Genomic DNA, 27,500 nt, shown 5'->3' with positions numbered 1-27,500 from the left:
TTACATACAGTGGTCCAAAAACACATTTTTCTCATGCTGTACATCTCTATTCACCCTCCGTCTAAAACACTCTGTTAGAGCTCCTGTGTCTTTAAGCCCAAGCTTCCGATAAGCCCAGTGTGCTGTGATTGAGCAGCTGCCAAAGTGGTTCGTAGGAGTAACGGTATCCTGTAATTTTAGGTTTAAAAAAAGGGCCTGCAGCTGATTAGCAAGAGTAGTTGGCAAGTTAGCCTTGTAAGCTGAGAAGCCTACAGCTGAGCCTTTACACTTGAGCACTCGTAATAGCTACCTTGTTTGTTTTAAACATCACAAATCCGGGAATAATAATGCATGCTTACAAATGGTGAACCTGAACCGGAAAGTTGGAACTTGCCCATCCTTCAGGAGTTAGAGCTGCGGATATCTAGCGTCATACTGCGCGCGGTTTTTTAAGCAGTCGTCCGTGAAGCGCCGGGGCACACAGCACAATGTTTGGAACAGTGGTGGTAACAAATTAATTTCAACCACTGACTTCTTTGTTGTTCTACCTTTTGGCAGAGCATACAAAGGATATTTCCCCTCACAACACAGAATCTTCTCTATCGCCATTCAATTCAATTTAATTTTTATTGCGCCAATTTTTTTTTAATTGTCTCGAGATGCTTTGGCTACAAAAACATGGCTGCGAAACTTAACAAACTCTTCCAGGCCTCCAGTAGTTGCTGTGTGGGGGTGTGCCAAACACTTCTGGTAGTTGAAAAGTGGTTCCTGTGGAAGAGTTACTCCCTCTGGTGTGTACTTTGGGCTTTGTAACTTTGCAGACCGATTACAAGCACAAAAAGCTATATAACACACTAAAGGAAAGGTAAAAAGCACAATACGTCATCTTTAAACATTGTGTTTTAGTAAAGTGCAGGGGCAAAGGCAGGATGGTGTCACAATTGACACAGCCATTTGATCAGTTAAGCGTCTTGTCTATCAGGTGAAAATGAGTGTGCTAAAATTTGACTTGTACACTCCACAACGATCGAGTCCAGATCAAATGTAAAAACGACTTAATGAGAGTTGTTGTTGTTTAGTGTTGTCTAATGAGTTTATTGTTGTTGTTGTTTCTCAGGGTCTCTGCCTGACTCTCCTGCTGCTGGCCATCTTTAAGAAGGCTCTGCCCGCGCTGCCCATCTCCATTACCTTCGGCCTGATCTTCTACTTCTCCACAGACAACCTGGTGAGGCCCTTCATGGACAGCCTCGCCGCTCATCAATTCTACATATGACCCCCCCTGCAGCCTTAAAGGTCAACAACGTGCACGCGTGTGGTGTGCTTTATGGGACTGATTCTAAGTCACCCCAAAGAGTCCGCACGAGGCACTGGTGTTCTGTCTCGTGGCTTGCCGTGACTTTTTTTTTTATTTAATTTTTTCCTCCCTGACTGACTTGGGGCATTTTTTTCTTTTTTAAATACGTGAACTAGCATTTTCTGGGAGTTGGGAAGGCCTGAGAATAGGAATCGTCTCGGTGTTGAGCACTGCTATGGGTTCCTTCCTTCCCTCAAAAAAGAAACAAATAAGTTGTGCCATAATATATACACTCACTTTTCTTCATCAGATTGAAAGAAATGTTCTGGTCGCCTGATGTAGCTGCAACACATAAGGCATTAATATAAATTCCTTCTGGTGTTACCGCTTACGCAACTTAACAGTCTCGCTTGCCAACACTCATGTAAATGGATTGTGACACTACAATGTGACCTTCAAGTTTCCAAACTATGACATGTCTGCTTCCCTCTTTCTCTTCTTGGGTGTTAAAAAAAAAGAGGATTCTCTCTTTTTAAGAGAGCCGCGTTTCTTATTTAAGAAATGTGAAAGTCGCCTCTACCTCCTCCTGGCTCCTTGTGATGGCCCTCTAATCTGTAGCATCAGTGATTTTATTAGGAATTTACTAACTTGACGTACTAAAAAAACTTTACCTCGCTGTAGCTTCATGCCATAGAGAACCTCCCATCGTGACAAATGTATACATTGCAACAACTGAATATTTATGACACCATAACAGCTCAGACTGCTAAGCTATGAAACTCCTCACTGTACACTTTGTGAAGTCGATTCACTTTCAGAGAAATCGAGGTTGACTGGTGTATTCCACCTTACGTCTGGATACACTTCCAGTCAGAAACCTCACGATTGCGTAGGTTTTGTTGTCCATTCACCTAGTCAGGGCTCATGGTTGGGGACCGGTTCTGAAGGAAATATCCATTAATTGTAAGCAACCCAAACCGCAACGAAGAAACCACCTGTTTTACGTCATTGTTTCTCGTTGTGTTCAGTATTGGCTACAAGAGCGACATCTCAACTGACCTATATATTCAATCAGTGTGACATTGGAATATACAAAACCCTTTTCCTGACGCTTTTTTGTTTTGTTCATTCAATTCTATTTTTTTCCAGTAGCTACAAGGATTAATTCACCTCATTTTCAGGTTTGCTGCTGAGAAGGCTCTTATTGAAAGCTAAAGGCTACCAAGCTAACAGGGAAATGCAAGGTCTGGTCTGCATCTGAAAAGAAACAGTAACAAAAGGTACCCCTGTATCTTAGAACGGCAATCTACTGTTTGAACAGAGTGCTTTAACTTTGAGAGCATGTAGACTTTGTATCGAAGAGGAATTATATATATTTTATAGAATGTAATAAAAAGGTGTAATATTTTAATTGATTTTATATCCAAACACTTACTTGTTGCAGATGAAGCGGCCCGTCATGGGGCATTCCTTTTTGTCCGTCTTGTGATGATTTTAAGTATAATATGGTGGAATAAATTGTTACTCACGTGTATTATACATTTAGAGAATCTGTCCACTTATTTTGTAATTGCTGTATCACCTATGATTCTCGGAATAACAATCTAGAACACAGAAAGTACTTCTGAAGAAAAGACAAACTTTTATTTAGATTTTTAAAAAAAGAAAAAGAAAAAAAAACTACCACACAGTCTGGAAGGAACTGGTCACTCGTCAATCAAAACCAAACCAAAAATAATAGCACTCAGTCATCTAGTTTTATTCAGCAATGAATTCCAATCCTATTCCATGTTAATTCCGATCCTCGAATTGCGACTTGTTCTTCAGAAGGAATGCGGCGAGAAACTCGATAGGTTGTGGAGGTCTAGATTTGAAGAGAAACAAAGACAAGGAAGAAGTTGTAAGTGCTGGACCAGCTACTACTGCTTAACAAGGTCATGTGGTACGGTGTCTTCCCTTTAAAATTTACGTTGAAATAAACTATGATGAATTGTTTCATTAGAGAACGAAAAAAAAAAATCTTTACAATGAGACCGCCACCAACTTATTTTAATAATAATTTGAATTAGTATGACAGTATGGTTGAGCGATCGTGTGTCTAGTGTACTATATGTTCCCTTTAAATGTGGAATGGAAGCTGAGAAATTATTTGATCAGAAATGAAAACAAAAAAATATTTTGAGTGATCTCTCCACCGTCTTATGTTTCCTATGTGGAATGAAAATAGAGGCAGTACTGTAACAATCGGCTTTTCAACATACCTTTCCTTAGCCAGCACAGACAGACCCTGCAGGAGAATTGGCACCACCGTCTGATCCAAGTATGCTCGCGTCGGGAGCGTCTGTAGGGTCTGCAGGTCCAGCTTCTGTTTTGCCGTCTTCTCGTGGTGCGTCTTCTCGTTTTCCACTATCCTCTGCAATTGCGACAGAAAAGGGATGAATGAAAAAACTTCCACAACACGCATATAAAAACACAGCGCGCACTACACCACATGAAGGCTATATCTGATCACATACTTCTGCCAGCACTTGAAGGGCTTGCTAAACCTCACCTGAATGTTTTCTGTCAACCCATATTCTGCATGAGGGTTCTCTGCCACCTAAACACCACAGTACCAAGTAAGACACAATTTACAATGGTATCTACAATCAAAAGGGGTCAACCGGGTGATTGTGTGTACTTAGGTGGACGACAACCTAACATTAGGCAGAATCCCAAGCATTACATTTCGGGGAATTAAATGTTCCTACCGGTGTGCTGCCCTCCATGCTCTGATCGGCGTCTGTTTGATCTGTAAAAACAAAAAGTTGGTTGTAAGCGAAAACAATACAAATATGGGTACACATATACAAAGAATGAACAACTTGACACTACCACTTCACTTCGGGTAATGAATAACGTTAGTCTACTTTCGCTCCATCTGTTAGCTTAGCAGGCTAGCTGAATAACTCTAGCTAGCAACTTAACTAGGAATAGAAAGGTCAACCAGTCCGCCAGTTTAGCTCTCGCAGACATACAATTTGGCATGATTTCAAAACTGAATCCCCGGAGACTGCATGTTAAAGACTTAGTTAGACTTGCCTAACCAGGCTAACAAGTCTGTTAGCTAGCTATCTAACTGGCTAACCAGTTCACTTGCCTGTACTCCAAGCTGGCGGGATTCAATGGGCTAACTTCATCAGCCTGCTAGCTCGCATTGCTATCCAGGGAAGCAAACTACAACATTTGAGGGAAGATAGCGACAATGCTGCCCCGAAAAATATTTGACCACTTGCAGTATGAATAAAAAGTAATACTACACTATACAACATCAACCAAAAATTGAACCGAAACGCACAAAATATGTTTTTAAAGGGACAACCCACTCACCGTCTGCCATATTTGTTGTTGGTTTGGTTTCTACGCAATTTACGTTGACTGTGGTCACGTGACCTGTACACCTTCCGTAAGATTGTCCGTCACAGAATTTGCTTCCGCTTTCTGTGTGTACGGCAGCACAACAATCCAAGGTGCAGCGGAGGATTTGAACATGGTTGTGGCATTTGGAACTGAGTACTACAAGCTGTGAGGACGTCTGTCAAGCACAGCATTTATTAAAAGTGTAGCCAGTTATGTTATGGAGACGACTCCGAGTCAGGTGAATGAGTTCTACAGGAGGAAGAGGCAGAAAGAAAAAGGGAATAGCCGAAACGGGGCCCTCGCCCGACGGCGACACCTGCAATCAGGTGCCGCCTCATAAGCGGAAACTGTACTACCTTTCAGCCCCAGTACTGGCGTTCATTAATTTTGTAAGAATCTTAGCTTTGAATTTTGGGGGAGTCTTCGTCTGGCTTTTTAAGCGGATACCCCATGCTATGGCGGCAAGACCGAAACGACTAGAGGATCAGAGTTCCAAGGAGCACGATGTCACCAGTGAGCAAATTCGAAATTACCACAAACAAGCTTTCGAATACATCTCAGTTGCACTCAAAATAGACGAAGATGAAAAAGGTAGGCTTTTTTTTGTCCCCTTTCTTGTTGTCACTAGCATGTAGTTTGAATGGTAACCATGATCTGACTACCCAGCTCGCGCTCCTGTGCTCATAAACACACACATCACATGAGTAGACTAAACTAGCTAGCCAGTGTTAACAGAATGGTAAGACACTGAAACACAATCTTGTTTCCTTTGAAGAACTAGATCTTCCTTTGCTAGGGAAGCGGATGCAATTCGTACAGATCATGCTGAAAAAAGTATTCTTCTACTTTTTGAAAGTATAGCATTGCAAAGAGTAAATTAATGTCGTCAGTTGTTTATGAGAACTGTCTATTTAACGGTAAAGTAACACTGCGTCGTATTATGCGTCCTTAGACCACACAATGACAGATGCACAGGTATTTATGTCATCACTGGTGAAAAGCCTGGAGTGACTGAGTTGGTGAAAGTGAAGTTACTTTCGCGAACTGTCCGATTTTTTTCAACGGCTCTTTAGTACGAATGAAGCGTACCAAGTCGTTCTTTTTAGTGTGGTGCTCAAGTTCCACTGCCTGGCCGAAATCCACTCGACTCCCGTTTACGTGAACAGTGAGAACCAGCCAGAAGAGGTAGACGTTGTTGCGGTCAGGGCCTTTTAAGTCAGAATGAGTAGGATTTGTCAGTCACTGTTTGTAAACACACTATTCAATGTTTGCCGCTCCGCCCCACTAAACGAGCGAAGGAGAGCTTGAATCAAATTCGGCAGCAACTATATAGTCTTCTCATAGGTCCCCTTGGCGTGTACTAAGACAAGGACTGGACCGCATTTTAACATGAATTTATCTGTTACCCAACATTTTCCCTACCAAACACCGTTGCATGCCGAACCAACTTACATACGTGGATAGCAAAACTGGTTCTGCCAACCCAATGGTTTCCATGTTGTGATGCCAGACAGAAACGGTGGCAGGACTATTGTAGCAGCACTGGTATCTTCCTCTGTAATGTCTGAATATTTCCCAGAAAAGAATTTCATCAAGCTGTATCCCACTTGAGGCAAGCCACTGTTATGATTATACTGTTCCATCTGCATTGCCAGTATTTGGCTCCATATACAGTCCTGCAGATCAAAACAAACCTTTTCAACAAAGTATTTAATCGAATCAGCAAGTGGATAGAGCCACTATTTCTCTAGGGTTTGATTAATGTAGGCCACATACATACAGACAGAAAGAGGTAGTTTGTGCAACAGTTGGGCCTGGAGATGGAGTTTGTTGTATGTACTACCTTTAGCTTTTTTCAGTGAAGAATACACCAAGAACCCCAATAAAAACACAGGAATTACAGGATGATGAGAGAGTGAGTGAGTGAATGAATGAATGTGTGGGAGTGAGTGTGAGTGAATGTGTGGGAGGAAGCGGGGGAGCGAGGCGTACGTGAGCGGTGGTGGTGCTCATCTCTGGGGCCTCGGCAGCCGCGTGATTGTAAGGGGGGGATCAATAGCTGGGCGTCAGCGGACTGATGCACCATGACAGGGATTGTTCCTGTCTGCAGCAGAGTGGAAAATGTTTCCCTCCTCACCCCTCCACACACACACACACACACACACACACACACACTCACTCACTCACTCACTCACTCTCACTTGCTTACTCTCTTACACACACACACACACGCTCGCTCGCTTTCTTACAGACACACACACACACACACACACACACACGCTTGCTCGCTTGTTCGCTCTCTTACACACACACACACACACACATTCACACACACACACACAGACACACACTCTCACTCGCTCTCTTACACACACACACACATTCACACACACACACACACAGACACACTCACTCTCACTTGCTTGTTCTCTTACACACACACACACACACGCTCGCTCGCTTTCTTACAGACACACACACACACACACACACGCACACACACGCTTGCTCGCTCGTTCGCTCTCTTACACACACACACACATTCACACACACACACACAGACACACACTCTCACTCGCTCTCTTACACACACACACTCTCACTCGCTCTCTTACACACACACACACACACACACGCTCGCTCGCTCTCTTACACACACACACACACACACACTCTCTCGCTCTCTTTCTCTCACACACACACACACACACACACACACTCTCTCGCTCTCTTTCTCACACACACACACACATACATATATACATACAATAGTTGATGCTATTCATGGTTCATGATGTAGCCAGGGCCCCGAGTTGAGGGGGGATGCGGGGGATACGATCCCCCCCTGGAAAAGAAATGTGGACAAAAGCCATCACCCATGCAAATCTACTATCCCCTTTGGATTAGTGCTGATACTGTCTGGTAGTCACTGCGTAACTGTGAACAGACTAGGCAGACCATCCCCCATCCCTCTTGACTTTCTTACCCTCAGCAACTCAACCGCTGGTTATAGTGGACAGCCTCATACCGTCTCCAGTATCCCAGGCGGAGGACCGTGTCGTCAGCGGAGGACATTCGTCAGTAACCCCTGAGAAAGACCCCCCCCCCCCCCCCCCCCCCCCCCCATCCCACCTACTCCTTCAAACTCTCTCCCAGGCCAGGCTTGTGGATTAGGCAGCGATCAGCCTTATTTACCCTCTCCATGTTTTTCCTTTGGTTAAAAGATTGTGTTTTCTGTCAAGGTCTGTTCCCCCCCCCCCCTTGCCACCCACTCCCTCTGACCAATCACTGTGGTTAATTATGTAGCCTAGCGGATAGCCTTAGCCGGCATTTCCATGGTAACGGTGTCCTCAGTACAGTTTTCAGGGACAGTCCGAAATAATTGTGTGCATTAGTTGGGCTGTCAATGTGTTCACTGAAGCAGTTTTCTATAGTATCAACAAACAGAGGTGTTCCATAGCATGAAGGTTGAATGTAGGTCATGACCGAACGACCATCTCATGCTCAACAGTGTTGCGTGCAGATGTGTGTCCTGGCAACGAAAGGCCGACACTCGTATGCAGTCATGCTTTGTCACAGGAATTCAAACATGCTGACTCTCTTTCTCTCTCTCTCTCTCTCTCTCTCTCTCTTACACACACCCACACAGAGACTCTCACACACCCACACAGAGACTCTCACCCACCCACACAGAGACGCACACACACACACACACACACACACACACACAAACAGAGACACACACACACACAAACAGAGACACACACAGACAGACACACACAGACAGACACACACAGACAGACACACACAGACAGACACAGACAGACACACACACACACACACAGAGACACACACAGACACACACACACAGAGACACACACAAACAGAGACACACACAGACAGACACACACAGACAGACACACACACACAGAGACACACACAGACAGACACACAGACACACACACACAGACACACACACACAGACAGACACACAGGCACACACACACAGGCACAGACACACACACACAGACAGACACACACACACAGACACACACACACAGACACACACACACAGACACACACACACACAGACAGACACACACAGACACACACACACAGACAGACACACAGGCACCCTGCTTGATCTCTTGCCTTGGGCATGGAGCCTCATGACCCAATAACTAAGAACACTGAAAGTGCGTTAATGATTATTGTATGTAGCTGTTCACTGTGCCTGATGTCGGAATCAGTCCTACTGTAGACAGCGCTAGACTGTCAACTGGTATCCAGATGATAACGGAAATTAAGGAAATGTTCGATACAGTCCTCACTTCCCAGATAATTTGATTTCAGGAAGTTCCTCCAAAGCTCTTTCCGACACACACACACACACACACAGACACACACACACTCTCACACACACACACACACAACAAGAGAGAGAGCGCCACTAGCCTAATCGCTGTACTGTGGAGTCCCATTGTATTTTGGTAGTGAGGGTCTGTGGTTTGTGACATCACAGAACAAAGAGCTGAGAGGCTGCAGGGCCCCACTCTCCCTCCAGAGGGTCATCTCCACACACACACACACACACACACACACTCACTAACTCATAATCATACAAACAGAAAGAAACAGATATGCACACACACACTCACTCTCTCCCTCTCTCTCTCTCTCTCTCTCTCACTCACACACACACACACACACACACATAAACGCACCAACACACACACACACACACACTCACACTCACACACAAACACGTATACTTACACACACACACACACATACAAACGCACACACACACACACACACACACACACACTCACACACGCTCACACACACTCACTAACTCATAATCATACAAACAGAAACAGATATGCACACACACACACACACACAAACACTCACTCTCTCCCCCCTCTCTCTGTCTCTCACACACACACACACACACACACACACACACACGCACACACACACACACACACTGAGACAAAGGACCCTCTCACTCTGTCCATGGGCCCGTGTGGAGAATGCTGTCTCTGGCATTATAGAGGCCTCCCCTTCATTTAGGGTTTGGGTGGGTCTGTTCAAACCGTAGCATCATAAGTACGTTCACCATAAAGTGTGTGTGTGTGTGTGTGTGTGTGTGTGTGTGTGTGTGTGTGTGTGTGTTGTGTGTGTGTGTGTGTGTGTGTGTGTGTGTGTGTGTGTGAGGGTGGGGTGGGTTGGAGACTCCAGGGGTGTCTTCTTCGCTGGTAGGAGCAAACCTGAGTTTTGTTTCCTGTCCCCCAAGTGAGATTAATCGATGGGATGGGATGTGTGTGAGTGCAGCTGTTCAAATATTTATCCCTGGTAGGATACTGACTGCTGATGTGCAAACACAACACACACACACACACACACACACACTTGTCTTGGTGAGACGTGAGTCTGGTCTTCGTAAGACTTTGGCCAAGTCACCTCACATCTCCCAAGTCTCCTTGTTTTTAAATTCTGGTAGCGCTGTAGTATGTAAAGTATGCATATGTAGTATACTCAAAAGCCAAAACAGACCCAAAGTCACCTCGCATCTCCCCTTGGGGTTTTTTGCTGAGAGGGTTAAGTCACAAGGACAAGTCACCTCACATCTCCCCTTGGGGTTTTTCGCCGAGAGGGTTAAGTCACAAGGACAAGTCACCTCACATCACCCCTTTGGGTTTTTCTCTGAGAGGGTTAAGTCACGAGGACTGCCGGGGCTTGGCTGGATCTCGCTCCCTCAGACTCTCCGTCCGTCCTCACGCAGTTGAAAAAGCCGGAATTTTTAATCCATTTTAAGCCGCGCTTGCAGCGTCATTGTGCGGTTGTTTCGTAGCACGCCGCCAAAAACCTGACAGTTGCTTTTGGGCGTCTTCCCAACACTAAACACGGGCAGCTGTGAGCTGCATTGAAAGCGTGTTGTGTAATAACAAAAAAGTGATACAGCAGTGTTGCCTTACAGTGCACTGCAGTTATGCCTCAACAGTGATGCACAGCTGCAATATTGTATAATGGGTGGTTTGTGTCATGATTTTGGCTTAAACTTGTTATGTTATGCAATCGTAACATGTGTTGGTTTTCTGCTGTTTTTGGCAGATGCTTCTGATGTGCTCAAACACATACTCTTTTCTGTCGGTCTTTTGACAAAAGTTGTCCTCTTATGCCCAATTGAAATGTGTATTCTTTTCTGTTATATTCATGGCTGTTCTAACTTGTCACTTCTGCGGGTTCTCTAGGCCCTAAGGAACAAGCAGTCCAGTGGTACAAGAAGGGCATCGCGGAGCTTGAGAAGGGGATCGCCATTGAGGTGACAGGAAATGGTTAGTTAAACCCTCTCCAATCGAGAACTTTGGACAGGAAATGGTTAGTTAAACCCTCTCCAATAGAGGGCCTTTGGATCAAAAGCACAAGGAATAGTGTAATTACTGAACTAGTGTACGTCTGTATAACTGTATCACTTCTGTGTAATGTTTTTGTAGAAATGTTTATGGGGTGAAACCAGGTACCTAGATTGTATAAGTGAGGTGTTTAGGCAGATTTGTTTTCTCACAGAAGTCCAGTTGCTTCTTGATTCTGGCCTCGTGTCAGTGTCAGTACTTTGTCACATGTGTTTTCTGTGTCTTGTTTTCTTACCCCAGGGGAGAAGGCCGAGAAATCCCGCCGTCTGCAGACCAAGATGAACACCAACCTCCTCATGTCCAGGGACCGCTGGAGCTTCTGGGTAAGACCGTTAGCCACGCCTCAGCAACACGTCCTCTGATTGGTCCGTGTGCCGTCCCGCGCCGAAGTCACAGCTCCTCTGCTTGGATGAATTTGGCTTTTCATGGATCATGCGCCATCACATGGGATGCTGGTTTTGAACAAGGCAGAGTGGTCTAAACAGGACATTTTTACGCCATGTAGCTCAAACCGACTTCAGTTTTTTAGACAGTGGCATCAGGGTCTTGACTAGACGAGTCGGTAGAAAGAAGTGCTGGAATGTATAAATAGACTATATAGATTATATGTACCATGTATATAGACTATATATAGGTTATAAAGCTCCACTCAGTAGCATAGGTTGTTCGGTGATGGCTGGCGCCAAGCATTCTGGGAATGTGGAACGATTCTATTTCCTTCCTCCTGCTCCTCTTCTTGATGATTCAGAGCCTCGGCTCGATGTGAAATTTTACTCTGTCGTGTTGAGTCGGTTGTCGTTGCCTCCCAGCTTGCTGCGAGCTACGTGAATCCTCTCCCGTTCTCGAGGGTCTGTTGCACACTCGAGTTAAAATTATGAAAGTGCACAGAATCCGGAGATACAAATTTAGGAACTGGATTATCACACAAGGGTCCGAACCCTCTCAACACAGCTTGCTCTTAAACTGAATCAAAGCATTGCATGGCTAACATTAGCATGAATTAGCATAATATTAGCATCCATTTCCACTCTTCTGCTGTCTATAATTTATTTGTTGATTTATTTGTTTTTATTTTCTGGTTACTTGGCCTCACTGCTTGCTTCTTTTTACGTTGCCGGTTGGTGGTTGGTGGTTGGTCCCCGCCCTCCCCCGCCTCTTCTCCTCTCCTTTCCTCTCTTCCTCTCATGGTTTCCCGTTTCTGTTCCTCCTCCTGTCCTGGGTGTGCTGTTCCCCCCCCCCCTCCTCCGTAGCCACGCTGCGCTCAGGGCCTTCTCAGGGAGACCTGTACACTGACAACCTCAACCAGCCCTACCCTAACGGCCATCTTCACTCAGGTGGGGAACCCACAGCTCGCACTCAGACCAACAGCATATGTGATGTAGTATATGAAGTATGCGGGTGTAGAGTATGGAAATGCGCGACTGTCACTCAAACCCACATAGCCTACATAAAGTATGCATTCAGGCAAAAGCCACATCGTACGCAAACCCCACATAGCCTAATAGCAGTATATGAAGTATGTAGTTTATTAAAGTATGCATGTGTAGTTTATGGCAATTCGTTCAGGCAAAAAAAAGTGCACGCAAACACAGCAATGTAGTATATAAAGTATGTACCAGTATGTACCAGTATGTAAAGTACAGTACCAGTCAAAAGTTTGGACACACCTTCTAATTTTTTGAGAAGATTTTATTATTTTGTAGATGGTAGATAAAACTTTTTTTGTTTAGTACATCATTCCATATGTGTTCTTTCGTAGTTGAAATGTCTTCAGTATAAATCTACAATGCAGAAAATAATAAAAGTAAAGAAAACACTTCCAAAAAAAATTAAAGGTGTGTCCAAACTTTTGACTGGTACTGTATGTAGTTTATTCTAAATCTGAAATGCACAGCTCACCCTCAAACCCACTAGTGATGTAGCATAAGAAGTATATACTACATATACAGTACATTCAACTCCCGCATAGCCTACTAGTGGCTTATGTAGTATGCCAAGTATGTGTAGGACTGTGTAGTTTGAGGGAGGGAAATGCACTAGGGAGTATTGAACTTTTGTTTCCTAACCTGCTTTGGTAACTCTATACTGATGCTGTGTGTGCACTCCAAACACTTATATTTGTTTTTTGCTCAAGGAACCATTGCCAAATAAATGAAGGAGCTTTAGTTGGAATGTGTTCAACTAGAGTAGACATTATAGAAATGTCATGAGTGATTCTGCGTGAGTCTTAATCAACGCCCCTCCGCCACCCCCTGTGCTCTGCTCAGTCCCTGGGGCTGTACCCAAGAAGAGGGAGCCCATGGCCCAGCCCAGCAGCCACGCCCAGCCTCGGCCCAAAGCCCAGCCCAGGAGCCAGCTCGGCGGCGGCGGCGGGGGCTTCTCCGGGGGCCAGCGGCCCCACGGCGCCAGCGGCTCGTCCGGCCCCAAAGCCCGACAGGCCTCCAATACTGCCAGCAACCACCGGGTAAGAAAGTCCAGGGACCGTGCACCTATAATAATAATAATATAATAATAATAATAATAATAACTTTATTTGTATAGCACCTTTCATGCAAAACAATGCAGCTCAAAGTGCTTTAAAGTGTAGTTCTCTATCCTGGTGAAAGGTTGTTGACTGCCAGCCAGGGGTGAGAGAACGGTCCAATCAGGGATCCCCCTTTTGTTTGCGCTCCACAGCCATGGGACAGAATTGTCTTTTCCGTACTATCAGGGTTTAGGTTTTGGCTCTTAGAAGGTCTGCTGCCCTGGATTGACCAAAGATGTGTGTGTGTGTGTGTGTGTGTGTGTGTGTGTGTGTGTGTGTGTGTGTGTGTGTGTGTGTGTGTGTGTGTTCTCAAGGGGGCCGCAGGGAAGTCCGGTAACCGTGGAAACGGAAAACCGACCACGCCCACGTCGACACCGGCGAGGAAGCGAGACATGAAGAACTTCAAAAATGTGGACAGCAAGCTGGCCAGCCTCATCATGAACGACATTGTGGACAGGTGAGAATTATTACACACACACACACACACACACACACACACACACACACACACACACACACACACACACACACACACACACATATGTTTGAGTTTTTGGGGGTTTTTTTTGCATCTTCTTTGCGTTGGTGGAATATGTGAACTAGCTCTGAAGCATGGGCTTTCTCATTGGCATAATCTCCTACGCCTGTATCACATGTACTTTGATAAAGCTCGACTAAGATCCCTTCCTTCCAAATATAAATGTTTTCACCTCAGTCCCCTGCTTAGATCTTGCATGTATGCCCATGCATTGGAAAGGGTTTACATCTGTAGAGTGGCATCTGTAGAGTGGCATCTGTAGAGTGGCATCTGTAGAGTGGCATCTGTAGAGTGGCATCTGTAGAGTGGCATCTGTAGAGTGGCATCTGTAGAGTGGCATCTGTAGAGTGTCATCTGTAGAGTGGCATCTGTAGAGTTAACCTCTCACACTGTTGTCCTGCAGTGGCTCCTCGGTGAAGTTTGATGATGTGGCTGGGCAGGACTTGGCCAAGCAGGCCCTGCAGGAGATCGTCATCCTCCCAGCACTGCGGCCAGAGGTGAGAGGGGTGAACTTCAGTCACACGGCTCAGAGGTCACACTGGCGTGTTTGTACGCGTGCATGTGTGTTTTTGTGTGTGCGCGTGCGTGTTTGTGTGCGCGTGCGTGCGTTTGTGTGCGTGCTTGCAATTAGGGTTAACTGTGAGTATTTAAACCATAATGTCTGATCACTCAACAGTGTTTGTTTTGCGCCGATCTCCTTCTTCAGTTGTTTACACGATAGTTTGTTTGTTTGTATTTTTCCTCCTTCAGTTGTTTACAGGTCTCAGGGCGCCAGCTAGAGGCCTCCTCCTCTTTGGACCTCCTGGCAACGGCAAGACCATGCTGGTAAGATTTCTTTCAATTAAGTTCCATTAATTAGAGGCAGGAGGTGGTACTCAGAAGAGTTATGAGGTTACAACAAAAGGCAAATTGAGTCCCATTAGACCACGAGATCTTCGTATAATACATACATGAGGTTGACGTATAATACATACATGAGGTTGGCGATAATGATAGAAGAAGAAACTGGGAACTGGGTTATAAAGAGGACAGGAACCCAACACAGTCTCTCCTAGGGTCTCCTCTACAGAGAACTGGGGTGTTTGATTCTGGGACATTAAATCACAAATACAGTTCCTGAAGTTTGCTATCAAAGCACCAACAACACTAACCCTAACCCTAGGTTCTAATAGCACAGAGAATCACAAATACGGTTCCTGAAGGACCCTTTGAAAGACACCGTGAGATTTTTTGTGAATAATGGAATGATTCTGACTGTAGTACCCGGTAGTACCCTGTACCCTGTGAAATGTGTTTGTCATAGCACAGTAAATCACTAATACAGATGTGGAAATACTGTTTAAAGAGTACAGTGTATCCGTTTATGTAAAATCTTGGTCATCCATGCTAAAAGCCATCCTGCTGTTTTTTTTCTTTTTAATCCCACCAGGCCAAAGCAGTTGCCATGGAATCAAACGCGACCTTTTTCAACATTAGTGCTGCAAGCCTTACCTCAAAATACGTAAGACAGCTTCACTCGCTGTTTTATATATTTCTATTTCCATGGTTTGATAGCAGGCACTACAAATAAATAATAATAAAATAATAAATGAATAATGTTTAAAATACTCCATTGTGTTTCACACAGTGTAACTTCTCTTCCCTGATGGGAATCTGTGGAACTCTACATTATGTGTTAAATACATCAGTGCTTTATAGGCACGTTATTTATGGTGAAATAAATGAAGTTGCAACTGCAGCAATGCTCTTGTCCCACTATGTCTTTAACAACATATATATTGCACTGTTTAACAGATGTCAATGCAAAACACTGAGACTAAGGCTCTCTCTCTCTCTCTCTCTCTTTCTTTCTCTCTCTCTCTCTCTCTCTCTCTCTGTTTGATCTATAGGTAGGAGAAGGAGAGAAGCTGGTTAGAGCTCTGTTTGCTGTGGCCAGGGAACTACAGCCATCAATTATCTTCATTGGTAAGCATCTCTTTCCTTTTTTTCTCTCTCTTTCTGTCTCTCTCTCGCTCACCCACGTCCTGTTTATCTATCTATCTCTCTTTCGGTTTCTTTCTTTCTTTAGTAGAAGGCAGACGAGGATGGCCTACATTAATTATCAGTACGAGTGTCTGAGGAAGTGTAATATCTAAGTCCTAAGGCAGTAAGAGACACTTTGCTTGTGGCAGAATACCCTAATTGAAATGCACTGATTTGAATTAAGACAGAGCTCAGCATAATTGCCACTGGCGGCTTTCTACAGTCGTTGGGTAAGGGTTTACAGCAGATTTAATTCATTTTGTACCACAGATAGATGGAGACTCATTCAGGCAATGGTAGAAAGATCAGGAACAGGGTTTTATTTACAATGATGATGCGCATCAAGGGAGGGAGAGCACGGCTTTACATAAAGACTCGTCAGCTTCTCTGACTAGAACAGAGGAAGTCTCAGTTTAAGGATTGATTACTAATGTCTACCGTGATCAGTTAAAGGAGTGGTTACTGATGTCTGTCGTGATCAATTAAAGAGGTGATCACTAATGTCTGCCGTGATCAGTTAAAGGAGTGATTACTAATGTCTACCGTGATCAGTTAAATGAGTGATTACTAATGTCTGCCGTGATCAGTTTAAGGAGTGATCACTAATGTCTGCCGTGATCAGTTAAAGGAGTGATTACTAATGTCTACCGTGATCAGTTAAATGAGTGATTACTAATGTCTGCCGTGATCAGTTAAAGGAGTGATTACTAATGTCTGCCGTGATCAGTTTAAGGAGTGATTACTAATGTCTGCCGTGATCAGTTTAAGGAGTGATTACTAATGTCTGCCGTGATCAGTTTAAGGAGTGATCACTAATGTCTGCCGTGATCTGCAGATGAGATTGACAGTCTGCTGTGTGAGAGGAGAGAGGGGCGAGCACGACGCCAGCAGGCGCCTCAAAACGGAGTTCCTCATCGAGTTTGATGGGGTAAGTGTTTGGTGGGGTGTGTCAGTGTGTTTGATGGGGGTGTGTGTCAGTGTGTGTGTGTGTGTCAGTGTGTGCGTGAAGTAATAGATGAGTAATATTAGTAGCTTATCAAAATTAGAAAGACAAAAATAACATTTACTTTATTATTAGTGGTTAGTGAGTGCTGGGGTGTTGGAATACCGTCAGTTTTCTTATGCGTGTGTGTGTGTGTGTGTGTGTGTGTGTGTGTGTGTGTGTGTGTGTGTGTGTGTGTGTGTGTGTGTGTGTTTAGGTGCAGTCGAGTGGGGATGATCGGGTGCTGGTGATGGGGGCCACTAACCGGCCTCAGGAGCTGGATGAGGCTGTTCTCAGGTACTGGGGAAGAGCTTCACCTTTACCCGTCCCTCTTTCCATCCCTCCCCCCTTCTCTCTCTCTCTATATGTGTCTGTCTCTTTCTCTTTGAATTCAACCGTGTTCTGATGTACTGTATACTTGTATACTTCAGAATGTGTGGGAGTATATTTGAACTCTTCACTGTGTATATGCGTTAGCTGCTTATATTAAATGTATATATTAATATTATATATATGTAAATATATGAAATAAATAGGAAAGGATACAGTGTCTGTGTGCTACCTATGCATCCTGGACATGTAAACATCGACAAACAATGAATACAGGATTGACATTTGCGGTTGTTTCTGGGATCTTAATAAATATACATTGATCTTTTTTCTAACATGGAAGCACTCTGTCTTGTCCATAGGCGATTCGCCAAGCGCATCTACGTGGCGTTACCAACTGAAGAGGTATGTGTTTGCTGTTGTTGTTTTTGTTGTTTGTTTGTGTGTTTTTAAAGGAGGAAGAGGAGGAGGAGGAGGTACATAAGACCCAAGCTATAAATAGGGTTTAGTCCCTTTTCCTCTCTGCAGTGTGTTCATAGTGATGTTGCTCTGAAATTCAGCTCCAGTTGCTTTATATTCATATATCTTTTGGTCGCATCTCAGCCCATCTTCCTTCTCTATACTGTATTATGCTACACATTCTATACGTTCCCTTGCGGCAGTCTAAACGCCCACCCGTGTAATTACAGCTGCTTGCTTTGGGTTTTAATTCAAGTCGGTTTCATTGTGGTTTTCACAGACACGGCTGAAACTGTTGAAGAATCTTCTCGGGAAACATGGCCACCCGCTCACCCAGAAGGAGCTGTCCCAACTCGCCAGGTAACGTCCAATCAGATGTCAAGCGTCAGTCAGGTGTCCGCAGTCGAGAGCTCCATCAAGAGCTTTCACTTTTTCGTCTCTATGGCGATGAGTCTACGGCTCCCTGTTCAGTGTCTGTATGGCCCTCTGATGAGTGAAATATCATGCCACCATGTAAGGTTTACTAATCTATATCTGCTAGCATGTGTGTTTGCCGTTTTAATGGGTTTTGCGGTGTGTTTCAGATTGACCGACGGCTACTCAGGAAGTGACCTGACGTCACTAGCTAAAGATGCTGCCCTTGGGCCTATTCGAGGTGACCTCTCTCACACACACACACACAAACACACACACACACACACACACACACACCACACACACACACAAACACACACACACACACACACTGTGCGTGGATGGACCATTTCTTCGCCATCTTCTCTTTCATTACACGTATTCTGCCAACACGCTGCATTTAGTAGTATTAGATTTCTGTCTTATTCAATCGATTAAATTGACTTTTATTTTGGCCCTAGATATTATTCATATCGGCTATTACTTTTTTCAGTCCAAGTTTAACACAGTCAGATGTTCTAGTACAGATCTTGTGTTAAAGTCAAACTTCCTCTGTTGTTTCAGAGCTACGACCAGATGAAGTGAGAAACATGTCTGCAAACGAGGTCAGTCTACAACATTCGCCCACTAAATGTCTTGTTTCAAATGTTTAAGTGTAAAATATCAAGTGTGTGTGTGTGTGTGTGTGTGTGTGTGTGTGAGCAATGTGACACATAGTAAGTGAGGTCCCTGTGTAGATGATGTCCTTATTCATAACAAAGGAATTTATTAGTGAATTACATATTAATTGTTGTTAATATGCAAATGACTAAAAATAAATATACCCTATTCTTCAAACTGTCATGTAAAATATGTTAGGGAAAAAAAGTAAGATTTCCCTGTTAATGCGCCCCACTACAGATACCTATCAGGTTTAGTGACTTTGTGAGAATATAATGGTCAGTTGTGTTTTTGTAAAATGTCCTGTTATGGTGGTCAATTGTTCCAGATGTGAAAGTGTTTGGTGTGAAATGTAATATGTCCCTGTGGTGCTTTTTTAGCTACTTGTATTATTGTTGTGTTATATGTTGTCCCTCGTGGCACCAACAGGAGCAGCGCTCCAAATTCCATTATATGCAGATACAATGACAATAAAGACTTTTCTTTTCTATTCTATTCTACGGTGCGGCCCACTCCAGATGCGGAACATCTGCTACAGAGACTTTGTGGAGTCCCTGAAGAGGATCAAGCACAGCGTGAGCCCACAGACCCTGGAGCAGTACGTACGCTGGAACCAGGAGTACGGGGACACCACCGCCGTCTGACCCTCTGACCCTGCTGATGTGTGCCCTTACCCCTAGGGGGCAGCGTGATGGAGAGACGGAGACCGGCAGGAGAGAAAGATAGAGAGAGAGAGAGAATGCTTTGTTTAAAAAAAAAAACAATCAAAACGTGGTAGGTGGAAGGAAAACAAAAAGGAGAAAGAAGGAGAGAAAGAGAGAGGGAGGTGGTTTGGACTTTTTCAAACATTTAACAGCTTATTCCAAAATGTACTCCAGTTGAACACACACACACACACACACACACACACACACACAAACAAACATAGCACACAGAAATATGTTTTATTGTGAATAATATTTATAACTGTTCACTGTTAAAGCTGAACCTACCCTTCTAAATCAAACTCCTTGCGCTCCTCGGAAAACGCCTCAAACGCAGACAATCCCAACGGGTGAGACGAAGAGTGCAAATGGCTTGCCTTCCTCTTCCTCTTACTGCAAAAATCGAAAGCTGCAACACAGTGATCTTGACTGCGCCACCCATTCCAATGGAATATATTCAAACTGATGAGGCACACACACAGGTTAGCTGATAGCAGTGTGCAAAAAAAAAAAAAAGGCAAGCAAGGGTCCTTCAGTGTGCTAGCCCTTTCGTGCCAGGTTAGCTGATGGCAGTGTGCAAAAAAAAGGCTTGACTGTGTATGCTTAACTTCTGACATCCAAGCAAAGGTACTTAAGTGTGCTAGAGATTTTATGCAAGTACCGGTGCATCTAGTAGACGTTAGCACAGCTCTGTGAGCTCTCCACTCCGGACCCTAGCCTCAGTGCCTTAGCGCCTGGGTGGAAACGGAGGGGTCTAGTCCTGGCACGTCCCGGTTCTGAGTCCGAAATGAAAACTCCTAATCATAAATGTGGGTGAACATCATTGTGATCGGATCGCCTTGTGTTGAGCTGCTAGAGCACAGTAGATGTTTCGGAAGTGCACATTGTTGACGGTGCGTTTTGGCGTGGAGTCATGAAGTGGTTTGGCAAAATCTCTTTATACCTGATAGATGCGCTTTCTCAAGTGCAGATTCTTCTGGCTCTGGTCCTGCACAGGCAGAATACATGGGGATGTAGCCATAGAGGGGTAGAGACGTTTTTACCACGGAGACATACTGGAATATTGTGCCAACTGAGGAAACGTCTCCCTCTCTGATCCCAAGCTGAAATCCATGTTTCGAGTGACATTTTTTTTTTTTTTTTTTTTTGCAAGTGCTTCCTGCATAATATGACTTTAGCCTAGTTAGTGTTTCTGTTTACGGAGTGCAGTTTGCTGTGAGTGAGCCTAACCGAAATATAAACCAAAAGACTACACAGACCAGAATGCTTTGCTGTGATTGGTTAGGGGACACGGTGCATTGTAGCATGTTTGAAGAGGATTTTCAACCCAGATACTTTTATTATTTTCTACTCTATTGTTTGCATAGTAGAAACCCATAGACTCACCTGTGTACAGTGTACAGTGGTTTCAGTGCATGCAGTGGAACAGACAGCACTTAGATATTAGAGCCATTTACAGTAGACCTCAGCTAGCTGCAGCATCCCATCCAATAGGAAGTGTGTGTGTGTGTGTGTGTGTGTGTGTGTGTGTGTGTGTTTCAGAGTTGTAAAATCTGTTGTGTTTCAATTCAGTTGACAAGGGAAGTTGGGCACAAATTAAATCTAAATGGCTAAACAGTGTAACTGATCTTCAAATAAATATGTGATGTATATAAATAAAATACAAAATCTGGGATTGTCCACATATTAAATTAAAACGCGCACACTTAACTTAACAGCTGATATCGCCAGGACTGTGTGGACTCATGGATCTGGGACCTTACCCCCCCCCGCCTAGTCTCAGCCTTAGTATGAAAGACACACCAGTGTAATATTCAGTAAAGACAAGTGTGTGTGTGTGCTACTGAGTGATCTATTCATTCATGCTGCTCTTATTTATTACGTTCCATCGTGCTTGCTTGTACAGCTTCCCTTAATGTTTCAATACAACAGAACGCAATAAAAAAAAAGGATAGTTGGAATTGTAAAGTGATACTCAAATCTGGCCCTCTGTACTTGGGGCAAGTACCAAAACCATCATTTAAAATCACTCCGATCAGCAGAATAGTAACCAGACAAAACACTGTCATTTTGTGCTCGCTCTAATATTTTCTGTAAATATTTTCCATGTTTGAAACTTGATGCAAACACACCCTTGATCTCCTGCAGTTTAAACACACCCTCGGCAGGCTCCGACTGCTCTTTTAAAACCACTGTCGAGTCTTCCCAAGGACTAGTCTTAAGTCTAGTATAACAAGTGAAGTGTAAATGTATGTGTGTGTTGTGTACGGTTTCAATCTCTTTTTTTTTTGTCTCTCAGAATGTGCGATATGATTGTAAAGTTGTGGGTACCGAATATGCCTTAAAATGCCGGTATGAAGGTATGTAAGCAAGCATGGTATTCTAATAAATCTATAAACGATGTAGTCTGTGTCTGTCTTTTTCGTGTGCCAGTTGTTTTGCCAATGGTGGATTTTCTTTCAATCAGTGTTCTAATTTAGGTGGAAGCTCATTCAAGCTGAACATGATTTTTTAGACAGTTCCTCTACAAAAGTAACTGGATGTTATGTAAATATCTCTTGTTTCGTAACACAAGTTCACTTGTAATTTGAAACGACGACTGCCTGATCTTAACAGCAGCTGTTATTGGTCAAGAACACCACACTGACTCAGGGACAGAATGTTGAGTCCATGTATTGCACCTTTATTGATGTCACAATGAACTCAGGCACCAGGAGGCGTTGCCGGGAAGCCTTGTAACAACACTGAGCTCCGATCGAGCTCGAAGAAATATAGTCAGCAGGTTGGGGACAGGGGAGCCTGTTACAGCAGAGGTCAAACTTTTCATTCACACATTCATTCATTCACTTCCTGGGTCACACACTCAGTTCCTGGAGGAACTGGCGCCTGAGCAAGCGTTCAGAGGTAGTCTTGTTCAATCTTACAGGCGTAACAGACTCGAAGACTACCAATCGATTATTATTGCGAGGTTCGAGGTGTGACGAAAACAAACAAACGAAGGCCCCGTTTCCTCAAAGCCATTATAACACTTCTCGCAACAACAGTATAGAAAAAGCTCGCTTTGTTGTTGTCGTTGGGCCAACTCTGAACATTTCTTTCAGGGCAGCTAATCTAACGGATTTTTTTGGGTTGTTGAAACAGATACAAACATCAAAGGACTTCCTTTACCCTAAAAGGTCAAGACACACAGGAAGTTGTTGCTGACACAGGAAGTGGTTGCTGGCGCGTTGGGTCATGATTGTAGAACTGCTGTGATTTGCATCTTTTGCGCCGTTTGTATGCTTGGTTTCTCGTCTTCGTTGCCAAGACGACCTCAGTGGTCGAGGATGCGCAGGTTTCCTGATACTATCTTATTCTCCAGCATCGCCCCGGCAGGGATGTCAATCCGGTCTCCGTGATTGGCGATAATGATGACAGTTCCCTGGACAGAGGACACGAGACGGCAAACGAGACAAAGAAAATTACATTACAACTTGTTCTACCAAGTGCTATCCTAATATCGCACAGATACATCTTATAGGACTCACAACTGATAAAAACTATATAGGGTGTCTTAATAAGACTCCCAACTGATAGAAACTATATAGGGTGTCTTCATAGGACTCCCAACTGATAAATACTATATAGGGTGTCTTCATAGGACTCCCAACTGATAAAGTTTATATATAGGGTGTCTTAATAAGACTCCCAACTGATAAAGTTTATATATAGGGGTGTCTTCATTGGACGCCCAACTGATGAAGTTTATATATAGGGGTGTCTTCTAAACATTAATCTCAAACCTAAGGTAGCAGTGCTCTGAGGACAGACGTTACCTTGAGGGTGACTTGCTTTCCGAACGTGACGTCTCCTGATACCGTCAGGTGGTCCAGCTCCAGCATGTCTGGTATACTCTCAAATCTCTTCAGGTAGTCTTGAACCTGTAGCACACACACACACACAGTCCAAAACAGCACTTTAATGCAGAGAAAAGGCATAAAGTATGTGACCACAGATTTTGCATCATGAAAGGAGGAGATTTTGTACTTGTTTATATTTCTGCTCTGACAGGTACACAACAAAATGCCATAACAGCTTCTTAAGTAAGAGTTGCTGCCATCTCTGCCAACCCAACCCCAGCCCCAACACCGTCGACTACACCCTGGCGTCACCCATCCGCCGTTACCTTGGTGAAGGAGCTGCCCAGCTTGACGTGCGGCGTGGTGCGAAACTCTCGCTTGGGGCTCATGGTGAGCGAGCCGGCGTCCAGGCTGTACAGGTTGGACATGACCAGCAGCAGGTCGGAGCTCGTCTTCACCGGCAGGAAGCGGCTGCGTGGCACGTTGATGCCCAGCGCGTTGTCGAAGCTCTTGATGGCCGCGCCCACCGCCGTCTCCAGCTGGATGACGTTCAGACCGCCGTCCAGGGTCTGCAGGAGAGAGAGAGAGAGAGAGGGAGGGGGGAAACATATGTGGATGATTATTCCCTAAAGATCTTCAACTGATCTACTTATCCCCTTCCCAGATTAGGAAAATAATGACCTCTACTAAAAAATGACTCATCAATAAGTCAAAAATGGATTTATTACTCATCATAATCTAATTTCTGGCAATAGCAACCAGCCGGTTAAAGGTGTAAATACACTAGGTTGCAAGCACATGTTTAAACGAAAACAGAGATTAAAACAAAACCAAAAAAACTGATTGCAATTGGATCCACCTCATGGAGACCGCTAATTGCCTAGACTGGCAGAGGGGTCATGAAAAATAAAGTGGTTGGTTTTACAAACCTTTCAGACATTATTTTATTACATAGTTATCTCTTTGTTTTATAATCTGAAGAAATGCTATGTTCGTGTCTCGGGGTCTGTCTTGTCATTGTGTATTGTTTAGTGTTTGTGTCTACCCCCCGTGTGTAAAAATGGTGCTGGCCGCCAGGTGTATATATCTTCATTGTTCTGTCTTGTTCAGTTAGTCTAGTCAAGTCAGGTATGTGCACCCTTATGTTTACTGCTGATTTTTGTCCTCTACCCCATTTAGAGGCATAGCAGGTATTTTAATAGAGATTGTACTGCTGCATGTTGTCCTCTACCCCATTTAGAGGCTGAGCAGGTGATATTCCTGGAGACTCCTGCTTTTTGTCCTCTGCCTATTGAGAGGCTTAGCAGTTCTCCAGAATAATGTTATATTTAAACCCTCACTCTGTCTCTGAGCTTTTTGGGGCCAAACCGAGACATGTTGACGGCAACCGAGGCTCGGTCCGTCACACTGTGTTTTTTTTTTTTTGCTGCTTCTGTGAAGCACTTTGTAACATGGATTTTTGTATATACATATAGGTATAGATAGGACCGTAAATGCCGCCTCTCACCTTGGGGTTGGCGATGATCTCCAAGTCGAGGGCGTTCTGGTCCTGCAGCCTCTTGATGGCGGGCAGGGAGATCCACAGGTTGTTGGTGTTGAAGATCTTGAACTTGGTGACGGACTTGAACTCGTCCACGTGGGCCTTGGGCACCTGGGCGATCTCCAGAAGGCGCAGCTTTCCGTCGTACTGAGTCAGCGTACCACCCTGTAAGGACCGGACGGAAACAGTAAGTTAGCGTGTATGTAGTTCCTTTTTGGGTGCAGGGGTCTTATCGGTTAAGCCTGTACACTTCCTCATATATACCCACACACTAGCTCTCTTGTGCACTTCTGGTCAATATCTCACTAGCACGATATATATATATATATATATCACAAATAACACATTTTATTTTAATCACTACATATATCTGTGGCAAAGCGATTAATAATTATTAATCGGTCGTTATCCTATCCATTCCGTTTGCTTAAAACTTTTCCGGTCGAAGCCGAAAACCTACTAACTCCTCTAAAAAAACGTTCCCTCTTCAGGTCACCTTGACGTCGGCGCGGGTCTTGTCGGTGACCTCCATGACGAACTCGCAGCGCTTGTCGGCCGGCTGGGCGATGAGGTGGTTAAGGATGTGCAAGTCCACCGTGGCGCCCAGGTTGTCGATGTTGGACACGAAGATGTACTCCTTGCCCTCGGCGATGAGCTGGTCCAGGAGGCCCGAGTTGTGGAAGCTGGCGTAGATGTCGCCGTGGCCCGGCGGGTACCAGGCCTCCGCGTTCTCCCCCGTCAGCCCCAGGTTGGTGGCGATGGGCAGAAGGGACTCTTTGTTGATGCGTGGGTATCTGAGGGGGGAAATAAATCCATCACAATGTTTATATACATTTCTATATGTATTACATACATTACATTACACTTGTGCGTGTGTGTGTGGGGGTGTGGGGGTGCGTGTGTTCAGAGTGTAGGCCTGGGTAGATTGGTCATTACTCAGAGAAGGCCAAGGAGGTGTGCAGTGTTTTGTTTCACTATGAAGGTCTACACACCCCTTATACCTTATAGTGAAGGTCTACCCACACCCCTTATGTGTGTGTGTGTGTGTGTGTGTGTGTGTGTGTGTGTGTGTGTGTGTGTGTGTGTGTGTGTGTTTGTGGAGACTGAGGTTTACCGTACCTGCTCTGGTTGAAGGTGTGGATCTTGACCCGGTGGTGGGTGTACTTCTGCAGGATCTTCTTGGTGTCCTCGTCCGTGTTGAAGGAGTTCATTAGGACCAGCGGCACGTCTGCATTGTACGTCTTATTCAAGTGCTGCGAGAGAGAGAGAGAGAGAGAAAAAGAGAGAGAGAGAAAGAGAGAGAAGGAGAGGGAGAGGGAGAGAGAAAAGGAGAGAGAGAGAGAAAGGGAGAGAAGGAGGGAGAGAGAGAGAAGAAAAGAGGGGCAAAGCAAAAAGCAAAGAATGAAAGAAGAGGCATAGAGGAGAAAAGATAGAGAATGAATGAATGAATGAACGAATGAATGACTATGAACGAATGCCTTTACGTGGCACTATCTAAGCATCTTTAGATACAGCCCCAAAGTGCTTCATGTTGCAAAATGGCGCCATCTTACTAATCCTGAATGACAACCAGAGGTGCCTCTCATAAGGCCCTCATGCAGAAAAAAATGAATGATTTGACCACTAGAGGGAGCCCTCCATTGGCAAGAGGATTACAGTTTCTACACTCCTCCTCTCCCACTCAATTAAGTCTCAGTCAGCTCACTGAGGATGCTCAACAAATACATTAAATCTATTTTAAAACAATCAAAACTATAAAAGAAAACACTAATTGCTCTTCAATCATAAAATATCTACTTGGTTTTTTTTATGGCATGAAAAGAATAAGCAATAAGCATAAAACATATTTAGACCGTTTAAAGGGCAAAGTTGATCAGCCTCTCATAGCAAACATAGCAGCCTGACCAAAGGTCCTTTAGGGGGGTGGAAAATCAATGTTCATGCTTGGGCAAACACAAACTGGCATCATGGCAAGAGAACACAGACAAATATAACCATGAAATCGAACCGATCGAAGCTCACAGTCTCCATCATATGCAATATTTGTCTGCAAAACGGTCCAGCTGAGACCTGTGTTTATAGTTTAATATGATAGAGTTTAACTGATCCAGATATAGTTTTACTGATCCAGATACAGTTTAAATGATCCAGATATAATTTAACTGATCCAGATACAGTTTAACTGAGCACAGAAGGAAGAAACTACCTTTAAGGTGTTGGGGAGTGAGATCCTTTAAGGTGTTGGGGAGTGAGCCAAGCTGCTGGACTCGATGGTGTGTGTGTGTGTGTGTGTAAGGTGTGTGTGTGTGTGTGTGTGTGTGTGTGTGTGTGTGTGTGTAAGGTGTTGGGAAGTGAGATTTACACAGCATGGCTCTGTACCAGCTTGGCTCTTTACTG

The 27,500-nt window shown here is 44.3% G+C and overlaps 4 protein-coding genes across 13 annotated transcripts in view; 2 read left to right on the top strand and 2 right to left on the bottom strand.

Annotated features, from left to right (window-relative positions):
• Positions 1-2,812, top strand: part of psen2 (presenilin 2) — an 11,078-nt gene extending 8,266 nt beyond the window's left edge. For all 5 annotated transcript variants that reach the window (XM_031562566.2, XM_031562567.2, XM_031562564.2 and 2 more), the window contains one exon: positions 1,097-2,812. In XM_031562566.2, the coding sequence (XP_031418426.1) occupies positions 1,097-1,252 (156 nt within the window). In that variant the 3' untranslated portion in view covers positions 1,253-2,812. The remainder of the gene's footprint in view (positions 1-1,096) is intronic.
• An 80-nt stretch (positions 2,813-2,892) lies between these two features.
• On the bottom strand, positions 2,893-4,715 carry dpy30 (dpy-30 histone methyltransferase complex regulatory subunit). 3 transcript variants are annotated; one of them, XM_031562572.1, is made up of 5 exons: positions 4,643-4,715; positions 4,024-4,064; positions 3,825-3,872; positions 3,535-3,686; positions 2,893-3,137 (listed from the first exon to the last, which is right to left on the bottom strand). In XM_031562572.1, exons 1-5 carry the CDS (start codon positions 4,650-4,652, stop codon positions 3,065-3,067), a joined length of 324 nt encoding a protein of 107 aa, XP_031418432.1. In that variant the 5' UTR covers positions 4,653-4,715; the 3' UTR covers positions 2,893-3,064. The 3 variants fall into 3 exon arrangements, with proteins under 3 accessions (XP_031418432.1, XP_031418433.1, XP_031418435.1); XM_031562573.2 differs by lacking the exon at positions 4,643-4,715 and adding an exon at positions 4,413-4,580; XM_031562575.2 differs by lacking the exon at positions 3,825-3,872.
• Positions 4,716-4,733: 18 nt separating this feature from the next.
• On the top strand, positions 4,734-20,017 carry spast (spastin). The gene is given in 19 exon segments (XM_042703428.1): positions 4,734-5,263; positions 10,930-11,013; positions 11,332-11,414; positions 12,342-12,425; positions 13,359-13,488; positions 13,521-13,555; positions 13,930-14,072; positions 14,557-14,650; positions 14,904-14,978; positions 15,583-15,654; positions 16,043-16,118; positions 17,011-17,045; positions 17,047-17,103; positions 17,375-17,454; positions 17,850-17,892; positions 18,227-18,306; positions 18,531-18,601; positions 18,925-18,965; positions 19,539-20,017. Coding segments are annotated over 19 exon segments (1,758 nt in total). The 5' UTR covers positions 4,734-4,914; the 3' UTR covers positions 19,665-20,017.
• A 2,369-nt stretch (positions 20,018-22,386) lies between these two features.
• ugp2a (UDP-glucose pyrophosphorylase 2a) overlaps positions 22,387-27,500 on the bottom strand; it is a 15,886-nt gene continuing 10,772 nt past the window's right edge. For all 4 annotated transcript variants that reach the window (XM_012838022.3, XM_012838023.3, XM_012838020.3 and 1 more), the window contains exons 5-10: positions 26,223-26,356; positions 25,600-25,897; positions 25,071-25,268; positions 23,890-24,132; positions 23,540-23,644; positions 22,387-23,145 (exon numbers count right to left, since the gene is read on the bottom strand). In XM_012838022.3, coding sequence (XP_012693476.2) covers positions 23,038-23,145; positions 23,540-23,644; positions 23,890-24,132; positions 25,071-25,268; positions 25,600-25,897; positions 26,223-26,356 — 1,086 coding nt within the window. In that variant the 3' untranslated portion in view covers positions 22,387-23,037. The remainder of the gene's footprint in view (positions 23,146-23,539; positions 23,645-23,889; positions 24,133-25,070; positions 25,269-25,599; positions 25,898-26,222; positions 26,357-27,500) is intronic.

This window comes from Clupea harengus, chromosome 24 (assembly GCF_900700415.2).
Source record: "Clupea harengus chromosome 24, Ch_v2.0.2, whole genome shotgun sequence".
Classification (NCBI taxonomy): Eukaryota; Metazoa; Chordata; class Actinopteri; order Clupeiformes; family Clupeidae; genus Clupea; species Clupea harengus.
The sequence above is the reverse complement of the archived record's forward strand: the minus strand, read 5'-3'. Positions and strand labels throughout refer to the sequence as shown.

Excerpts from the sequence above, each read along its gene's own strand:
- dpy30 (XM_031562572.1), bottom strand. Across the intron at positions 3,873-4,023 it reads GCATGGAGGGCAGCACACCG|GTGGCAGAGAACCCTCATGC; the intron begins GTAGGAACATTT and ends TGTGGTGTTTAG. Across the intron at positions 3,138-3,534 it reads TCTGTGCTGGCTAAGGAAAG|ACCTCCACAACCTATCGAGT; the intron begins GTATGTTGAAAA and ends CTTCAAATCTAG.